At 38.6% G+C, this 17,161-nt stretch overlaps 1 protein-coding gene across 3 annotated transcripts in view; it reads left to right on the top strand.

The window, feature by feature from the left end:
• Positions 1-17,161, top strand: part of Nebl (nebulette) — a 364,943-nt gene that overhangs the window by 234,714 nt on the left and 113,068 nt on the right. The window contains exon 5 of one of the 3 annotated variants that reach the window (XM_036186871.1): positions 15,679-15,746. The exons of the other annotated variants lie outside the window; for them this stretch is intronic. Within the exon in view, the coding sequence (XP_036042764.1) occupies positions 15,709-15,746 (38 nt within the window). The 5' untranslated portion in view covers positions 15,679-15,708. The remainder of the gene's footprint in view (positions 1-15,678; positions 15,747-17,161) is intronic. 3 annotated transcript variants of the gene reach the window in all.

Below are 17,161 nucleotides of genomic sequence, written 5' to 3'. Positions count from 1 at the left end.
TGCAGTTCACTCAGCACTTGTCTTCTCATTTTATTTCTGCTTGGTTCCTGGATAGGATCAGGTCTTGGGTCTAGTAGGAAGTCAGAATCCACCTGTGTCGCTCAAGATCAGGTTCTTATAGCCTGTAACCATGCAACTGAGTACAGATTTGAGAACTGAGTACAGACTTCACCCTCAAATCAGCTGTGTTTTGGCCACTTTAAATAGCATATCTAGAAATCATTTCTTATTAACCTGACATGGGTCAGGTGGTTCTTCTCTGAATGCATTGACTTAACATTCATGGTGCTTCTCAAGGGTCTGCCATGTGCTGGGCAGAAATGCTTCTGCCCCCCCCCCCCCGCCTCCTCCTGTCCCAGTTATTACTCTGTTTCTGTGAGTTTGGGACCATCATTTGCTTTGTCACTATTCAAATATTGTTTGCCTTTCTCACTAGCATGAAGCCTTTTCTCCTACCCCTCACTTAAGCTACCTGATTTCTGAGAGGCCAGTTATAACTACAAGAAAGAGGAGTAATCAAGATGGCTAGGATTTTCAAAATTTCAAAATGCAAGGCAGGATTCCACACATGCACACACACGGCACACATTCTGGAAGCTCGCCTCACCTCTCTGTGTATTCATACGTTGCCCCACAGTGTATTGGCACATCAGCTGCCAAGAGAGTTTGTAGAATTTCCTTCCTTGGAGGTCTTTAAAAATAGAACAAAATAGCCATCTGTCCAAACTAGTGTTGATGCAACCTTGATGATTAGAAGGAATAGACCAGATTTTTCTGTCAAGGTTCATTTCTGTCTTGAGTGCTCTTAGGTGGATGAATTAGCTTTTTTTGTGTGGAGGGGGTCATGGAGTAAAGTAACACTGTATGAATTTATGATGTATCCCTGCACACATACTTCTTAAGTAGAATGGCCCTTTCCTGCTTTTAATGGTGTTGAAGAACTGACTGTATCGGGAGCCTCACATCCATTGTCGGAGGTAGGCAGGGCCATTCTGGTGTTAGGGCACAGAGAGTCTGGTTTCTTTTCTCCCCCATTCACTTATTTATTTTTTCTCTATGTAGGCGTGCATGCACATGCCTGTGAAGATCAGGTGGCAGCCTGCTGGGGTCCTTCTCTCCTTCAGCCCTGTGGGTTCAGGGGATCAAACTCAGACCATCAGTATTTACTCACTGAGCCATCTTGCTGACTGGCACAGGGAGACCTGAGATGCAAGGACCTACTGAACTCAGATTCCACCTTCCACCTGTGGAGGGGGGAGCCTGTCCAGGATGCTGGCCTTCAGACACATGCTCTCTGTCTCCTGAGCCTGTGGCTTCTTTGTGGGTTTTGGGCTCTCAATATGTCTAGACATTTGATTTGTAGCTGTAAAATTTTAGAGTCATAACAATTTTGGGAACCTACTTAGGGAACTATGGCCTACTTTAATTTTGGGAAAGGTATACCTTTCAATTAGAATGTAGTCAGATTTGGTTATAGCCTCCCCTCCCCCATATGCTCATGTGTATTTTTATGTAGCCTTGTATATTTATATGTGTTGTGTTTATATGTAGTTATATGAACATTAAAATACAAGTTTGTGTCTTTGTGGGCATATATGTATAGCTGTATGTGCATATGTTTGTGCATGTACACATGTCTGTGTGTATGCTGGTGTGTGCTTGCTTGTGCATATGTATATAGGTATGTGTACTTCTGTGTGCACTCATAGGCACGTGTGTGTGTGTTCCCATATTGGTCATAATATAGCTGGAAGCTGAATTGCCTCATCTAAGGGGAAGTATCAGATGTTTACAGAGTAGTGCCACTGGTTAAGGGCCCAGTGATTCCACAGCATGAGCTCTGTGTGGCTAAACCGTGTTCAGGACTGGAGTCATAGAGAAGGGACTATCCAGAGCAGTTGCTCCTGGGAGGGTTCAGCTACTGCAGGACCATCAGTAAAGCAGGTGGAGTGTGGGTAAGAAATATGTCTGTCTTGTCCTTTTCCTTACCTCCTGTCCTGCCTCTATGGGCTGGAATTCAGAGAAACTGAATGAAGCTGGTATAGAATTTAGAGAGTATTCTGGGACTAGAAGCAGGGAGGTTGAAGAAGATGGGGAGCTGGGCTAGAGGTAAACAAAGAATCAGTGGTTTCATTCCTGTGTGTGTGTGTGTGTGTGTGTGTGTGTGTGTGTGTGTGTGTGGTTTCCTCATTTTTCTAAATTTACCATCCACTGGAAAAAATTCACTTGGAACAGAGTTACTTACCAATTAATAAATTTTCTTATGAATCCGATAAATTCAGGTTCCTGTATTACCAACAGGCATTCACCTTCTCTGTGGTCATCTCAGAATGTTTACAGAGAAAGATAAAAATAGTCTGCTGTTCATGGTGTATCTGGAATCCCAACACTCAGAAAGATTGCTAGTGTGAGGTTAGCCTTGGCTCCAGAATGAGAGCCTCAAACAAAGCCTTTCTATCACTTAGATTAAGAACCACTGCTGGAAGGAAGCCATTCCTTCGATACGCACAAGTGAACAGTATATTCATGTAATTTTTGAAAGGGAAAATGCAGTCTTTTGAAAAAACCCTGTCAATGTTGCAGACACTGAGTGTGGCCATGCTACTTGCTTTGGCTAATTTAAATGTTGCTTTAATGTTATTTCACTTGTGTGTTATGTATATTGCTTAATCTACAAAATGTTTGCATGATTTCCAGAATCAGAACTCTGACATGAACTACATTGGGAAAGATATCATTTTTGCCTTTATTTCTTCGTTCCTAGTCTGTTCCCTTGGAAATTGTTTTGTTTTGTTTTTCCTTTTCATTGGCTTTGGTTCATCTGCCTTTTTAGTTTTTTGAAGTGTAGACCTGTGTGTTGACATGGTATGTGTTCCCCTTGTGCTGTGTGACTGGTGGAAGATGCAGTCTTCTGAAGTTGCCTCTCCCTATTCCTGCTGATCCTGGAGAGCACTCCTGAGGCATGTGGCTGTCTGCCTTGTGCCTTTGACAGCTTCATTATGTGGCTAGGCTGCAGTTTCTCCAGCCAGTCCCTTGCTGATGGGCATTTGGGCCATTTCCAGTCCTTTGCTATTACTAGTGTTGCAATGAATAATAATGTACATTTATCATCCCATGTTTTTGCCAGTATGATACCCTTGGGGGTTGGTTTTTATGAGAGAGACTGATGGGTTAAAAAGCAAATGCATATGCAATTTTGGTAGAAATTGCCAAATCCCCACCCCCCTCCTTCACTGGGTTGAGCTGTTTGTGTTCCCAACAGTAATATATGACATAGCCTGTTCCTCCTCAGCCTCAGTCACATAGTATGTCATCAAAGTTTTGGAATGTCTACTATTTCAAAAGGTGCAAAAATGGGACCTTGTGCTTCAGTTTTTATTGCTCTTTTGATTGAAAAGGTCAAATCACTTTTTTTTTTTTTTTTTTTTTTTTTGGTAGAAGGCCATTTGCGAAGTTTATTTCTGGGATTCTTCAGCTTTTGTCCACATTGATGTTCCCTCTTTGGCTTTGGTTTTGAGCGGAGGATACTTTCTTGCTTTTAAGCCATAAAGAAATCCCCCCGTGGTTTTGAATTTTACGTGTAGATCCCATTTGGTATGGGCCATGAAGAAGGCCATTCCATTAATTTCTTTTCCTTCAGTACCCCATAATTCTGTTAGGGAATCTGCCTGCTCTTCCTCATGCTTCAGTGTGTACGCCCTGGCCTGTTTCCAACTGTCCTTCCATTCTGAGGATGCTTCGGTATCACACAGCTCTGCTAACAGAGAGGCCGCTATGAGTAACAAAGCCCGTTTAAATAAAAGGAGCAATGAGCTGATTCCCACCATTACAGGAGTGTCCAGTTTAAATGGACATTTTAGAGATATCGTATGAACAGGCTATCTGTAGTCCATTAGACAATGAAGGACAAAGGGCTCAGCGAGGTTGTGTGAACTGGTCTGAGATCACGTGAGTGAGTTAGTATTAGGAGCAGAACCATGATTTTCTCAAGATGCTATGATTTTTCTCTCAAAAAACACCAGCAGTCAGGCTCTCAGCAAGGACCTGGCCCAGGTTGGTAGAATTTCTCTTGCTGTACAATATTTTGTTAGTTTTGACTAGTTAGGATGCTATATAATTTAACTTATTTTAAATCATAACAAAATCTGACTTTTAGAACTAACTCTTAAAACTTTTGAACTGGGTCATAGTAATAAAGAGAGAGAGAGAGAGAGAGAGAGAGAGAGAGAGAGAGAGAGAGAGAAGCCAGAATTCTGTGATTTAACACCAGAAAGATGTTGCTTTTGTTTCTTAGCTCCCCAATTTCCCCTTTTCTTTGCCCTTCCCTCGCCTTCTGACTCCTGTCTCCTTTTCTACACCTCCCGCCCTACTTTTTGAGATACGATCATGCTGTGTAGCCCAGGCTGGCCTCTTGATTTTCCTACCTCAGCTCCAGCAGTTCTTGAGTGCTGAGATTATTGGTATGGTAACACATGAGCTCAGGATTTTTCCGTGCGTGACCTGTTACTTTATTATGATCATGTTAAGTGGAAACAACATTTCTTAAGCACTTACTTAGAAGCACTGATCTGAGTGCACTTCGAGTGTATTATTTTGTCGCCATCAAGCCTGTCTAAGAATGCTGTCTTTGTGGCTGCGGCACTCTCAGTGAAGAATACTTGGCTTGGAGAAATTCAATAACTTTACCCAACCCTACAGAGTGGATAAATGATGGTGCTTGGATCGTAATTTCTGTGTTTACTCCAGCATCTGTTTTAACCATGATTGCTGTGTCCTGAATATATTACTTTGGATCCTATTTCCATATCACTATTTTATCAGACAATTTCAGCTTTATTTCTCTATCATACTAAATTTGATTCATAATGATACCTTTCTTTTAGCACGGTTAAGTTACTCGTATCAGATTTTAAGAAGTTATTAATAGGTATTAATAGGATTTTTGCTTCTCTCCAAGGAAACACCTTGAAAATGGAATAAAATTTAACAGTTTGGAGGAGGCCAGTATAAGAGAGAAATGGTCATTAATTTTATATCAAAATGTTTATGCTACCTCATTTCCCACCAAGCTTTTCCAGGTCCATACTGCCCTAGATTCTGTATTACCAATGAGATGCCTGATGGGTAGCAATGAGTGGTAGATGTGTGACTGGTGTGGAGGAGATCTATGTGAAGCCCAAAGTAAATAGAACACTTGCTTCTTGAATACCTTCAACTTCCAGCCTCTCTCTGCCATGCATGGTGCATTTACCATCATGTGACATCGGTAGGCATGTGAAGAAGCGTGGAAACTTGGCTGCTTCTATGGACTTGTTCCTGCAGAGAAATAGTGCAGAACACGTAGAAAAGGTCAGTGTTTGGCCAACGTTTAATTTTTTATTTTGGATTTTCCCCTTTATTCGCATATTTTCATAATACACAGACAGTATTGGGTGTAATGTAGACAATTTCTTTCAAATGTGTCTTGTACTTTGATCACGTCCAACCTTCCTCTTTCCTGTGTTCAGCCTTCTCTTCCTTGTCTCTTCTGTTCTCTGGTATCTCTTTCTCTCTATTGTTATTCATATATCATATATATGTATGTTTCCGTGTGTGTGTGTGTGTGTGTGTGTGTGTGTGTGTGTGTGTGTACATGCACATCGAGAGTATGTATGCTTTTATGTCTCATATTTAATGTGCATTTCTCTTATCATGAACAAGGTCAACTATCCTTATTTTTTTGCAGATTATTCCCTTTTTTATACCCACCCAAAGTGGTCTAGTTGGATCCTTTTGACTTATTTGAGGAGTCCCTCTACTGTGGGCCTCTCCTTTATAGTGTTTGTTATGTTGAGGTCCATCTCTTCCATTTCTAGTTCCTTTTGGGCTTCCTTCAGGAAGAGATGTTAGACTTCATGAAAGGTGCATTCTGCATCGGTTAAGATGATCAGTTCATTTCCTTCTTTGGGTCAATTAACGTGACATTTTACATTTATTGATCTGTTTGTGTTCAAACATCCTTGCATTTGGGTTCACTCAAGGAAAAATCCTACCATACATGATCAGCATTTAACCCAAGAATGCAAGGGTGGTTTGATATGAGGAAGTCTTTAATACAAAAAAGTTGATATGCTATTGATAATGATTAAAAACTCATAAAATATGCCATCTAACCCTGAAAAAGCATTTGACAAAGTTCAACAGTCTCTAAAAAACCTTTTTAACACTTGGCTTGGATGCATTTTTCCTGTTTGCCAGTAAATTATAAACATTTATCATTTTTATAACCAGTCAGGAGTATGTGGAAGGTTTTAAAAGCTCTTTGTGCACATAATATGCCTTTTTATTTTCCAAGTTAGTAATTTATGTAATGGTCTCTCAATAAATACTTTTAAGGAAATAATCTATTAATGCTCAGTTTTTAGACATCAGTAAGAAACTGAAGAGACAGAATTACCTTGTCTAAGGAGAGATCTTGTTTCTGGAATGTTCCTTTTCTTATGTTCGGTGTGAAGGGTCCTCAGTGTCCTTTTGAGGATGGATTACTTTTCTTGAGGAAATGCTATTCAAAATGGCTTGAAGACTTGGCAGTGGCTCTTCCAGCCACTTCCATGTTTTAGTGACTTCCTCTTTGCATGTCTAACTGGTGACTAGTGTTCCTTGTAAGTTCATCCCAGCCTCAGCATACCTATGCCTGAGCCCATTTTTCCTGCAATTGAGAGCAACTTAGCACCTCAGCCCTACCTTTCTCCTCTTTACACTATGTCTCATATATCCTTAAAGTACCCCCCAGATCTTCATCTTTAACAGCTTCAATGCCCTTGGCTTAGGTCTCAACCCTTTACCTACACCATTTGTTAGGGACCTGCTGATTTTCTTTCCTCCTACTTCAACACATCTTCCTTACCCTGGTGCTAGATTAGTGTTTCCATATTGCACTTGGATGCTTTTGCTTGCTTAAAACATCATAATGAAATGATTGATAAAAATGGCTGCTTGACATTTGAAGTATCTTGTCTGCTTTTCGTGGGTTCTTTCTGCCTACATCCTCCCCATGTCATGCTGAGCTTGCTCCTGCGGGGCCACAGTGTGCAGTGTCATCGTCTGTGTCTGCTCCATGTCTTTTGAGCTCTTTGCTCTCTTTCGAAAAGCAGAGTCATCATTAGAATTTGTGTGTGAAACTTTAGAGTTTCCCTAATAGTTTTTCCTCTATTCTCTGAGCCCTCACAGCACTCTGTGCTTAGATGACATCTTTATATTTTCTCATTGTGTGGCAATTAGAACAATTCCAACTGGAGAATATGAAGAAGCCATTCCATTATCAAGCCTTGAGTAGAAGGCTCAATTTTATTTACTTTTTCTATTTCTTGCGATTATTTAACACAATGGATTTATACTACATAGTTTAAACATTGGGATTTTGAATCAAATATTGAACATAATATATATGTATTTGGTTATACATATAACCAAAATACTTTTTTTATTTTAGACCTATAAATGTCATTGATTTGTTGTTGTAAACCAGAGTTTTTAAACATTCCTTTTGTAGGATGATAATACGGCTGAAAACATCAAACAGAGCTCACATAAAAGATAGTTGTGTGGGCCATCTCATTTATTTCTACAAAGTAATTTTTGTTTTTCACATTTACACTAATATAAATCATTTAACTAAAATACCACTTAAGGATAATAAAATTATTATTATGCTAGCCTTGAGAGACAGCATTAATTAAATTGGAAGATAATATTAATGCTTAATAAGATAACTATTTCCCTATTTTTGAAAACATGAAAACTTTATATTCTTACATTGAGTCAAAGTGCCAGGAATTTTTGCAACAGATTGAATGCTATGATAAATCTCAGCTCTTTAAAGCCTTGGACAGTGGCTTTTTTTCTGAAAAATCAAGCTTGAACTCCCCATTAGATGTCTGTGGAGATAAATGCGTAAAAGCCTTTCAAGGCAGTGCTTTTGGCTCTACCAGAACTTAATCTCCCACTGATTCTGTTTGTTCTGATTTGGAATACAGAGTTATGACACATCAACACACTTACCACTTCCATCCATGATCATTCTCGTGACTTGGGGATACATCTCTCTATCATATGCATGTGGAGTATAATCTACATATACTTTTCACATGCTTGAGTTCAGGGTGCTGCTTTAAAGCTAGACTCTGAGAAGTTCTTTGTATTTATGTTTCTACAACAGCTCAACTATTTTGACATGTGTGAAGGTTTTTTGTTTTTTGTTTTTTTTAGACAAGTGTCTTGCAGCCCTAGCAGACCTCAAACTCAACATGTGGTGGCTGAGGATGACATTGAACTCCCGTCCTTCTGTCTTTCCTTCCCAAGTGCTAGGATTACAGATGAGTGAGATTACAGAACCAATACACTTAGTTCTGGGAATGGACTTATAAATGTTTTACTTCATTAACCATTCGGTGCATGTTGAGTTTTCCTTTTTCTTTTCTTTTCTATTTTTTTTTTTTTGTTGTTGTTGTTTGGTTTGGTTTTGATTTGATGTTTTGAGACAGAGACTTACTAAGTAAGGTAGCTTCAAACTCACAGTCCTCTTGCTTCTGCTTCTCCAGCTCTAGGATTATAGGTATGAACTACCATGGCCAGGTACAAACCTTAGAATTTGATTTACAGTCACAATACAAGAGGAGTCTTTAAAAATACACTTCAGCTGTACAAGTTCACAGCATTGAATACACGCCATGGGTATGTATAGTGAAGGGATATATAATCATATAGGAGATCCTGGCTTGAGGCTCCTTTTGACCTTTATTTGGGAGAGTGTGCTTTTTCTAGGATTTATGGGTATTACATGTGTGGAATGTAAAGGATCTGAGCAAACCATGGGAGCAAACTGTAATTGTATACCTTGAAATGCCCATTGTCAAATCTGGAAGATGGAGTCAGCTGTCTTGGCTCACATCTGTAACCCAATCACATTTGTAACCCTAGCTAATTGAACCTAGCTTAAGGCAAGAGAGTCACAAGTTTGAGGCCAATGAAGGCCACACAGCAAGTTTAAGGTCAGTCTGTATAACTGTGTGAGGCCCTGTCTCAAAATAATAATAATAATAAAAACATTCAAAAAAGGCTGTGGATACAGCTCAGTGGTAGGTGCTTGCTTAGCATATGTAAGGCCCTAAGGTCAATGGATTGATCCCCAGTACTGCCAGGAAAAACAAAAAACCCAAAAGCACAAACTATAAACTTTGGAGGAATGGCCTCTGGTTGGCGGACATTTCTTTGTCCATGTAGTGTTAGACATTGGCTTTTGTTGTTCATTACTGTGATGTATGGTTGTCAGCTTGGCATGCACATCTCATTCTTATTCTGCCATTATGCTAATGAGCTGAACTTTTTTTAAAAATTAAAAATGTATGTTCTTACTGAAAACAAATTTAAAACCTAGGAGGGATGAATGCTAAACACTTACTGGTCCACTACTGTTTAGGAATATATTTATCATTAAGCATTAAAGTTTCTCAAATTAGGCTCTTGTCAGACCAAGGCTCTTCATAATGGTTGCCTACTTTTGCCATTACTCCTAATTCCCACAGTCTTGTTCTCAGAGATCACAGGGACCAAATTGTCTCCATACCACAAAGAGTACTCTCCTTGAAATAACCATCGATAATAACAATTCTTTGAAGTTGGAAATTGGGAGAGATGATAGAAAATAATTCTATCACTACCAGAAAGAAATAAAAGTCACTGAATGTTCACCGCTGTCTGGTCGAGTAGGTTTTATACACATTGAAGCAGTTAAGACCTGGGTTTGCATCTTTTACTGTGAGAATTTGGGTGAGTTAGCACTGCGGCTTCCAGTGTCCCCATCTGTGAACTGAATGCTGGGAGGATTAAGTGGGATTTTAGATACCCAGAGAGGGAAGAGGGTGCCCAAGAACTCTCCACTGCCCACTTCCATTTGCACATAGAATTCATCTCCTCCCAAGAATCTCAGCAGAGCTGGGGTAAGGGCTAACACAGATCAATGGAAGATCTTGAGTGTACTTTTCTGTGATGCTATTTTTAGAGTCAGCGTTCTTTGGTGCTTTTTTATATTATTCATGATTCCAGCAGTCTTCAAGTATCCATTTGGTTGGCTCCATTGAGAAAAGTTGGGCATGCTGTAAAACAATGATGTTCATGGTTCAAGATTTTTTCTGTTGAGTATTTAAAAATTTAGTTTTTTGGGGGGGGTGCTGGAGAGATGTCTCAGTGGTTAAGAGCACCGACTGCTCTTCCAGAGGTTCCCAGCAACCACATGGTGGCTCACAACCATCTGTAATGAGACCTGGTGCCCTCTTCTGGCCTGCAGGCATACATGCTGTACACATAATAAATAAATCTTTAAAAAAAAATTTAGTTTTTTAAAGGAAGGTCTCATTTCTGTGAAATACTTATGTTCTTTAAATGGTGATCAACACCTCTCAAAGTCTTATATTTTATGGTGACTTTGTTTTACAATGTGGCTTTAAAAAGTTTTAGGTAGCTGCTTATTATCTGATGAATAAATTGCTCATGTGTTTTAAAATTAGATTTATGAATTAAAAGTGGGAGCATCAATGGAGGGTAGGTATTTCACTATTTAAAATTTTTGCTACTTAGAGAATTAAAGAATGAATATCCTGAAAATTTCTGATACTTGAACTACCATTCTCATCAAGAATAAGAAATTATGCAACCATTAAGTTTTGCTGAACTTAGTTGTCGTTTAAAATTTAGTTCATTATAATGAATATTTAAATGCTTGATAAACATACATTTCTAAGCAGAAGGCTCAATTTAGACAGTTTTGGAAACTAAGATAAATTGGCTATTTTATTGCTTGCTTTTTAAAATGCTGAAATTATTAAGAAGGTTAATCTTAAGTGTATTTTTCCAAATTAAGGCATATACAATCAAATTGAAAAATGATTAAAAATATCTAATCTTATAGTGGTACTACATCGCCCAACATGGCTGCCATGGTTAAATGTCATCTCTGAACACTTTGGTGTGGCTAGTCTGAATTAGGCTGGGGTAGATTTTGTCAGTTTTATTCAGTGATTGGCAAGATTATGGTAGCACCTCATTTACAAATTACACACAGAAAATCCTGCCACAGGACACTAGGACATGAAGATCAACCTTTTCCTCACACATTAACACTTGAGACAAACAGTAGAGTCCTCAGAGAGAGAAATGGGGGGTAAGAGAGGTCACTACCAGTGTGAGGTAAACCAGCTCTCATTTTTCAGGGGTACTGATTATTTTAATGTGTTTACTTATTGCTACTAATTAGGTTAAGGTGTCCCTGCCTTTATAGTGTTTTATTGAAGGAATTACTTTAAGATTTTGTTTTTGATATTGTCTTCTATTTTAAGTTACAAATGAAATCACTGCTTGGAAATTGGAACAAGACTTCATCTACTTGATGCTTATTAAGGTTCAAGCACAAACATAATATCACTTTTTAGCAGAGTAGATGAAGTTTTCCATTTCAGTAACAGAATTGTAGAAATATGAAAGTGTGAAGTTTGTCTTTTAAACACTCTTAATAGAAAATTTTATTTCTACCAACACAAATGAATTCTCCATGAGTATTTTCCCTTATAGATAAATAAACTTGAAAGTGCTTATTTGCACTATGAATTTTATAGACTGAGTAATTTCACTTGGTTAATGGTAATAAGAAGGGGTAAAAGTCAAGTTTAAGGCACATAGGGCGAATAGAGTTTCTAAAGAGCTGCTGCTTCCACAGTTCATTGACTGGGAACTGTATTGTTTATAAAATGTTCATGGTGGTGGTGGCACACGCCTTTAAGCTTGGGAGACAGAAGCAGGCAGATCTCTGAGTTCAAGGCCAGCCAGGACTGTTACACGGAGAAACTCTGTCTTTAAAAACAGAATAAAACATGAAACAAACAAACAAAAAGTTCATGGCTCACACTAACTTATGTGCATGTGTGTGTGTGTGTGTGTGCGTGCGTGCGTGCGTGCGTGCGTGCGTGTGTGTGTGTGTGTGTGTGTGTGTGTGTTAGGATAGGTCTGTAGCTGTGGCTCTTTACTCCTCACTCCTGTTGTACTCAATAGTGTCACTGAACTCTGGGGCCCGTCAGCTCTCATTTGTGGGTCTTTGCAAATGCTCCCTGGATGCCTTCTCTCTGCTGCATCACCTTGCTTACCTACCCTTTCCTGCCCTGGATCTGCTCTTTCATTTTTCCCTCCATGAAATCATCTGGCTCTGCGTTCATACAACTACCTCAATTACATTTTCTGCACTGCACTTTCTAGAGAAAGTGCCACATCCTCTAGTTTTCATGTGTTATTGTCACTTATTGTTCTAATGGCTAGTCTCAAAATGTCTTACCCCACTCCAAAAGCCATCCCTTTGTTTCCTTAAATAGGAGAGACTTCATCGTATTTCCACAATTTGATGTACGACCACCCCCCCCCATACCAAACATGACAAAACAGCTTCTCTTACTTAAGTTACTAGGAAATTATTTACTTTATTGTGCTTCCATAAGATTCAGAAATCATGTAAATAAACTGTGTTACGAATTAACTGGTAGAGCATCTATTTCTGAGTGGGTTAAGGAATTGCCAAGAGTGATTAAGCCTGCTCTCTCTCTTTCTGGCTCTGAATGGAGTGTTGACAGCCAACAAAGAGCTTCTTCAATAAATCCATTCTCATGTTCAAGTTTTTCCAGATGTGAGAAATAATTAAGTCTTTGCATTTATTGGAGCCTTTTATGCTTTTCAGGCAGAAACTGGCAGCTGTGATGGATTAACTCTGCCTGCGTATATTTATTGTTTGGGGTATGTGTGAATGTACATACATGTATGCATGCATACATGTGGCACTTGCCAATAGTAAAACAAAGTCAGACTTGAAAACAAAACAAAATGAGAGGCTGGTTACAATGCACACTAAACATTTTCATAGCTGCCCCTCATAATCATGAATACTGACTCCAGTGAGTCCCTTTTTCTTTTCATTTTTTTGCTAAATGTTAAAGAAAGGAGGGTAAAAGATTCATAACTCTTAAGTGACATACTGTTAAAAATACGTGATTATCATGAAACACAAAATGAGCACATTTCAAATATTTTAATGTATTAGTAAATGAGAGGACTAATAAGATGGTACAATTGGTTCAGAGGTGGACTCGTGGAACCACAGATTCATAAATAATAAGGAATGCTGAAATGAATTTACAAATAGATGTGAAGCCAATAATCAATTGTGTTTTCCAAGCCACTTTGCATTTCTGTAGATAAGGCTCCTCTGTATTGTTTTCAATTTCTAATAGCTTGCAAAATGACAAAATAGCATAAAGACAGTGAAAGGACAATAGAGTTCCAAAGAAGCACTAGATAAGACACTTACATTTTTTAATGTCACTGCCAAAGTCTTTCACATTATTCCTGCTACATTCCACATAGAAGTCTAGGAAAGGGATACATACATACTTACATACATACATACATACATACATACATACATACATACATACACACACATATATGCACTCACAAATCCATATACACATACATACCTATATCTCCTTTTTTGTGTGGAAATAAAACTGTTGGGCCCTGCCTAACTCTTCTGGTTAAAAGTCACACTCAGATAGTTCAAACTATGGCCTCTTTTGGTGAAGACTGTAACAGTGAGGACCCAACTACCAAATGAGGTTTAGAGGATTTCACCCCTTACTAGGTGAGAAAGAAGTGAGTCACGCAGGCAGTTTTAGGGGAGATCAATGGACTCAGACCAAGTTTGTTAGGCTTTGAGTGTTTCGTTTCTTCTTCTTTGGCTGATGAAATAACATGACAGAAGCCAACTATGTCCCCTTTTGCTAGAGCCAATCTTTCGGTAAATAAAAGCTTTTCAAAGAAGCACCTCTTCTAGCTTCTGCTGATTCCCTAGTGCCTGTAAACTCAAATATCCTGTGGCCTGAGGTGCCATATTTTAAGGTGTCTTCAATCTCAACTCAGAACTGAACTGTAATTTATTGTAATACTTATTAGAGAATTTCTTATGTAAGTCAATTTTCTCCATGCTGGAGAAAAGCAAATAACACATTATGTTATACAAAAAAGAAAGGAGAACTGAATGGAGTAAGTGTGGAACTTCTGTTAATAAACAAGACCTTTGTTGCATGTGACCACAGGGATACCTAAGATAGGGAGGCACTGTGTGACTCACTCAGTAGGGTGGTACAGATGTGCTTCCTTGGCCAGGGACTGTGTCTCTTTACATTGTCATACTCATATGTAAACATCAAACTATTAAAAGTTCAGGAGACATCAGAATTATAATTACACAAGTCAGCTCTTATCTTCCCACTGTCAGACCCTGGGGATGCCCTTCTTTATCCTTTGAAAGGATAAGACCCTTTTATAACTGTGCTTTTCTTATAACTATGCCCCTTAACAGAGTAGTTGGGAGTTCAAGCGATTTCCTTTTATTAAAGTGTCATCTTAATTTATGCCAAATTGGAGGCAGGGAAGGATTAAAGGATTTGCTGTAGAAGGCATGGTTGAGCCAGATGGAATTCCATGGTTTCAGCACGAGGAATGTGATTTTCCTTGTTGGTCTCATTCTGTATCACTTCATGGAGAGAGGACCAAAGTCGAAATGTAGACAATGTAAATAAAGAGAATAAAAGTAGACAGGGATTAGCAACTGTAGAGATATTCCCTTTGGGGGTACCCCAGGCTGAAAGTGTGTATTAGTATACAACATTAAACTAGGTTTTAAAGGGGGGGGAAAGGATAGGTATTTTTGAAACATAATCACTACCCATACAAAGAGTACTTTTTTTATTTTTTAACCCCCCCCAAAGTCAGATTTTAGCCCTATTGGCAGGAAAGCTTGGCTATGATAAAAATCAGGGCTTAATATTTTTAGAGGAAATGTGACATGAATTTTATATTATACTCATATGTGAAGGAAAAGAAGATGTATTAAATCAAAAGTCATGGTGTATGTGGCTTGCCAGAAAGTCCATTAAAGAGTTCACTCAGTAGTTTTTGAATTTTTTAATTTCCTTCCAGGGTATGTTTTATTCACCACTGCATCTCCTTCACCAGGTGCAGAGCCAGCACAACAGCATCACTGTGCAGTAAGCAGGGCTCCAGTCAGGTTTTGGTACCTGTGTCCATCGTAGGACTCATTACATCACATTGCAAATGAAGCAGATTGTTAGTTGTTCTTGGCCTTAAGTTTGTCCTCTGTGAAGGGGAGCACACTAAGTGGGGGTTTATGTTGGTTTTCAGCACTGGGTTCCAATTGAGGGCCTTACACAGCTCTACACCTACTTGTAGAAACCAAACAAACTTGGTAATAACCCAGGTTTGTTCTTAGCCATCTTTTATACTTTTTGTGTTTACTTTAAGACAAGGTCTCACTAAATTGCCCAGATTGGCTTGAAAATCACTCTGTGGCTCAGGCTGGCCTTGAACTTGTGCTTCCTTTGTTCCCACCTACCAAAATAGCTGGGGATACAACCTTTTGTGATTAAACTTAGTCCCTAAAGATTTACTAAGGATCCTGATGATTGTAAAATTCTGATTCCAACCTCCCAAAAGAAAAAAAAAATATGTGCATATTGTGTGTGGTGGTTGGTTGTGTCTTTGAAACTTGTGTACATTAAGGTTTGACTGATTCTGTTCTTGCAGCCCAGTAAAAAGCCACTAGGAGCTCAGAGCATGACTGACAATGAGAAGAGACTGTGCTCAAGCCTCAGGTAGGCTCTTCACCATGGAAACAGATACCAGCAAATGCTGCAGGAGTGGTGTCATCCGAAGTGGAAGCTAAGAGCTGCATCTTGGGCAGCTTTGGCAAGATCTTTTTTTAAAATATGCTTCTAGGGGTTTGCAAGAAAAGTTTATAGAAATTATTCATCCATAGAAAGTATTTCATTCTTGCAGGTAATGCAGTAGTCTACACAATATCAGAATAGTCTTTTAGGGGAGCACATGAGGGAAACAATTACAGTTTATATATTCTTCTTCTTGTGGACAAACGTAATGCACAAAGAATTTCTTGTAGGCCGGTCTGACATGGCTCTTATCTAAGGTTTCCCAATTTAGCATTCTGGGAACAATTTCTTTTTGCCATTTTCCTGGTTAAGTGGTATTTGTGATGCCTTTAATTTGACCTCTATCCAGAACTGTTTCAAGAGAAAGCCAACAATTCTTGGAGAAGAGAGTCAGAGGTAACAATGTCTCCCTTAGTCACATTTCACAGAAGGCAGCAGATGTCATTAAGAGACAGTGGTACATAGAATAGATAGGATGAGATGAGGCAGGCAAGATTCATGTTTGGGAAATGAGAGGTTTAGTAAACTGAGTAGGGCTTTTGATTGACGGTCATCATAGATTTCTGCATGTGCCACTGTGGCATGTGGCACTCATCCTGGCAGGTGTAGAAACTCTTTTACAGATTTCTTGAATAGATTTGTTTTAGATAATTGTTTTTTCTTTTATCAACCATTTTGTGGAACATTTTCTGCCTTTTGGAAAATAATTTGAGAAATAATCTGTTGACGGTTGTGCAGAAAGAATGTCTTACTCCTTAGAATTTTCAGTTTAGGTAAGGCTGAGGTATTTTGGGGATTTAGTTCAGTGGTAGAGTGCTTGCCTAGCAAGCACAAGGCCCTGGGTTCGATCCTCAGCTCAAAAAAAATTGATAAGGATAAGTACATAAATATATATTCACTAGTTAAAGTGTAAAATGTAAAGTGAAGCTCCATAGCTTCAGAACGACTGCTCTATCTCAACAGACATTCAGTGGGATATAGAGAAATTAGATAGAGTTAACTTCAGTGATTTTTCTTTCTTTCTTTTTTTTTTTTTTGAACAGAGCATCGAACCCAGGGCCTTGCGCTTGCTAGGCAAGTGCTCTACCACTGAGCTAAAAACCCAACCCTGATTTTTATTTCTTTTATTTGAAAAAAATTATAATAGTTTATTAAAACAAATTTAAAAGTGGATAAGATATCAAAAATGTATTATCCTTGGTTACTTGGAATGATGTATTTTGGATAAAGATGTGTTTTATATAATTAATTTAATTAGTCACCATAGGGTGTTTTTCTAATATTGATCGCTGATACACTATAATTTTTATAACAAGCAAATTTACCCTAAAATTTAAACA

This window comes from Onychomys torridus, chromosome 5 (assembly GCF_903995425.1).
Source record: "Onychomys torridus chromosome 5, mOncTor1.1, whole genome shotgun sequence".
Classification (NCBI taxonomy): Eukaryota; Metazoa; Chordata; class Mammalia; order Rodentia; family Cricetidae; genus Onychomys; species Onychomys torridus.
The sequence above is the reverse complement of the archived record's forward strand: the minus strand, read 5'-3'. Positions and strand labels throughout refer to the sequence as shown.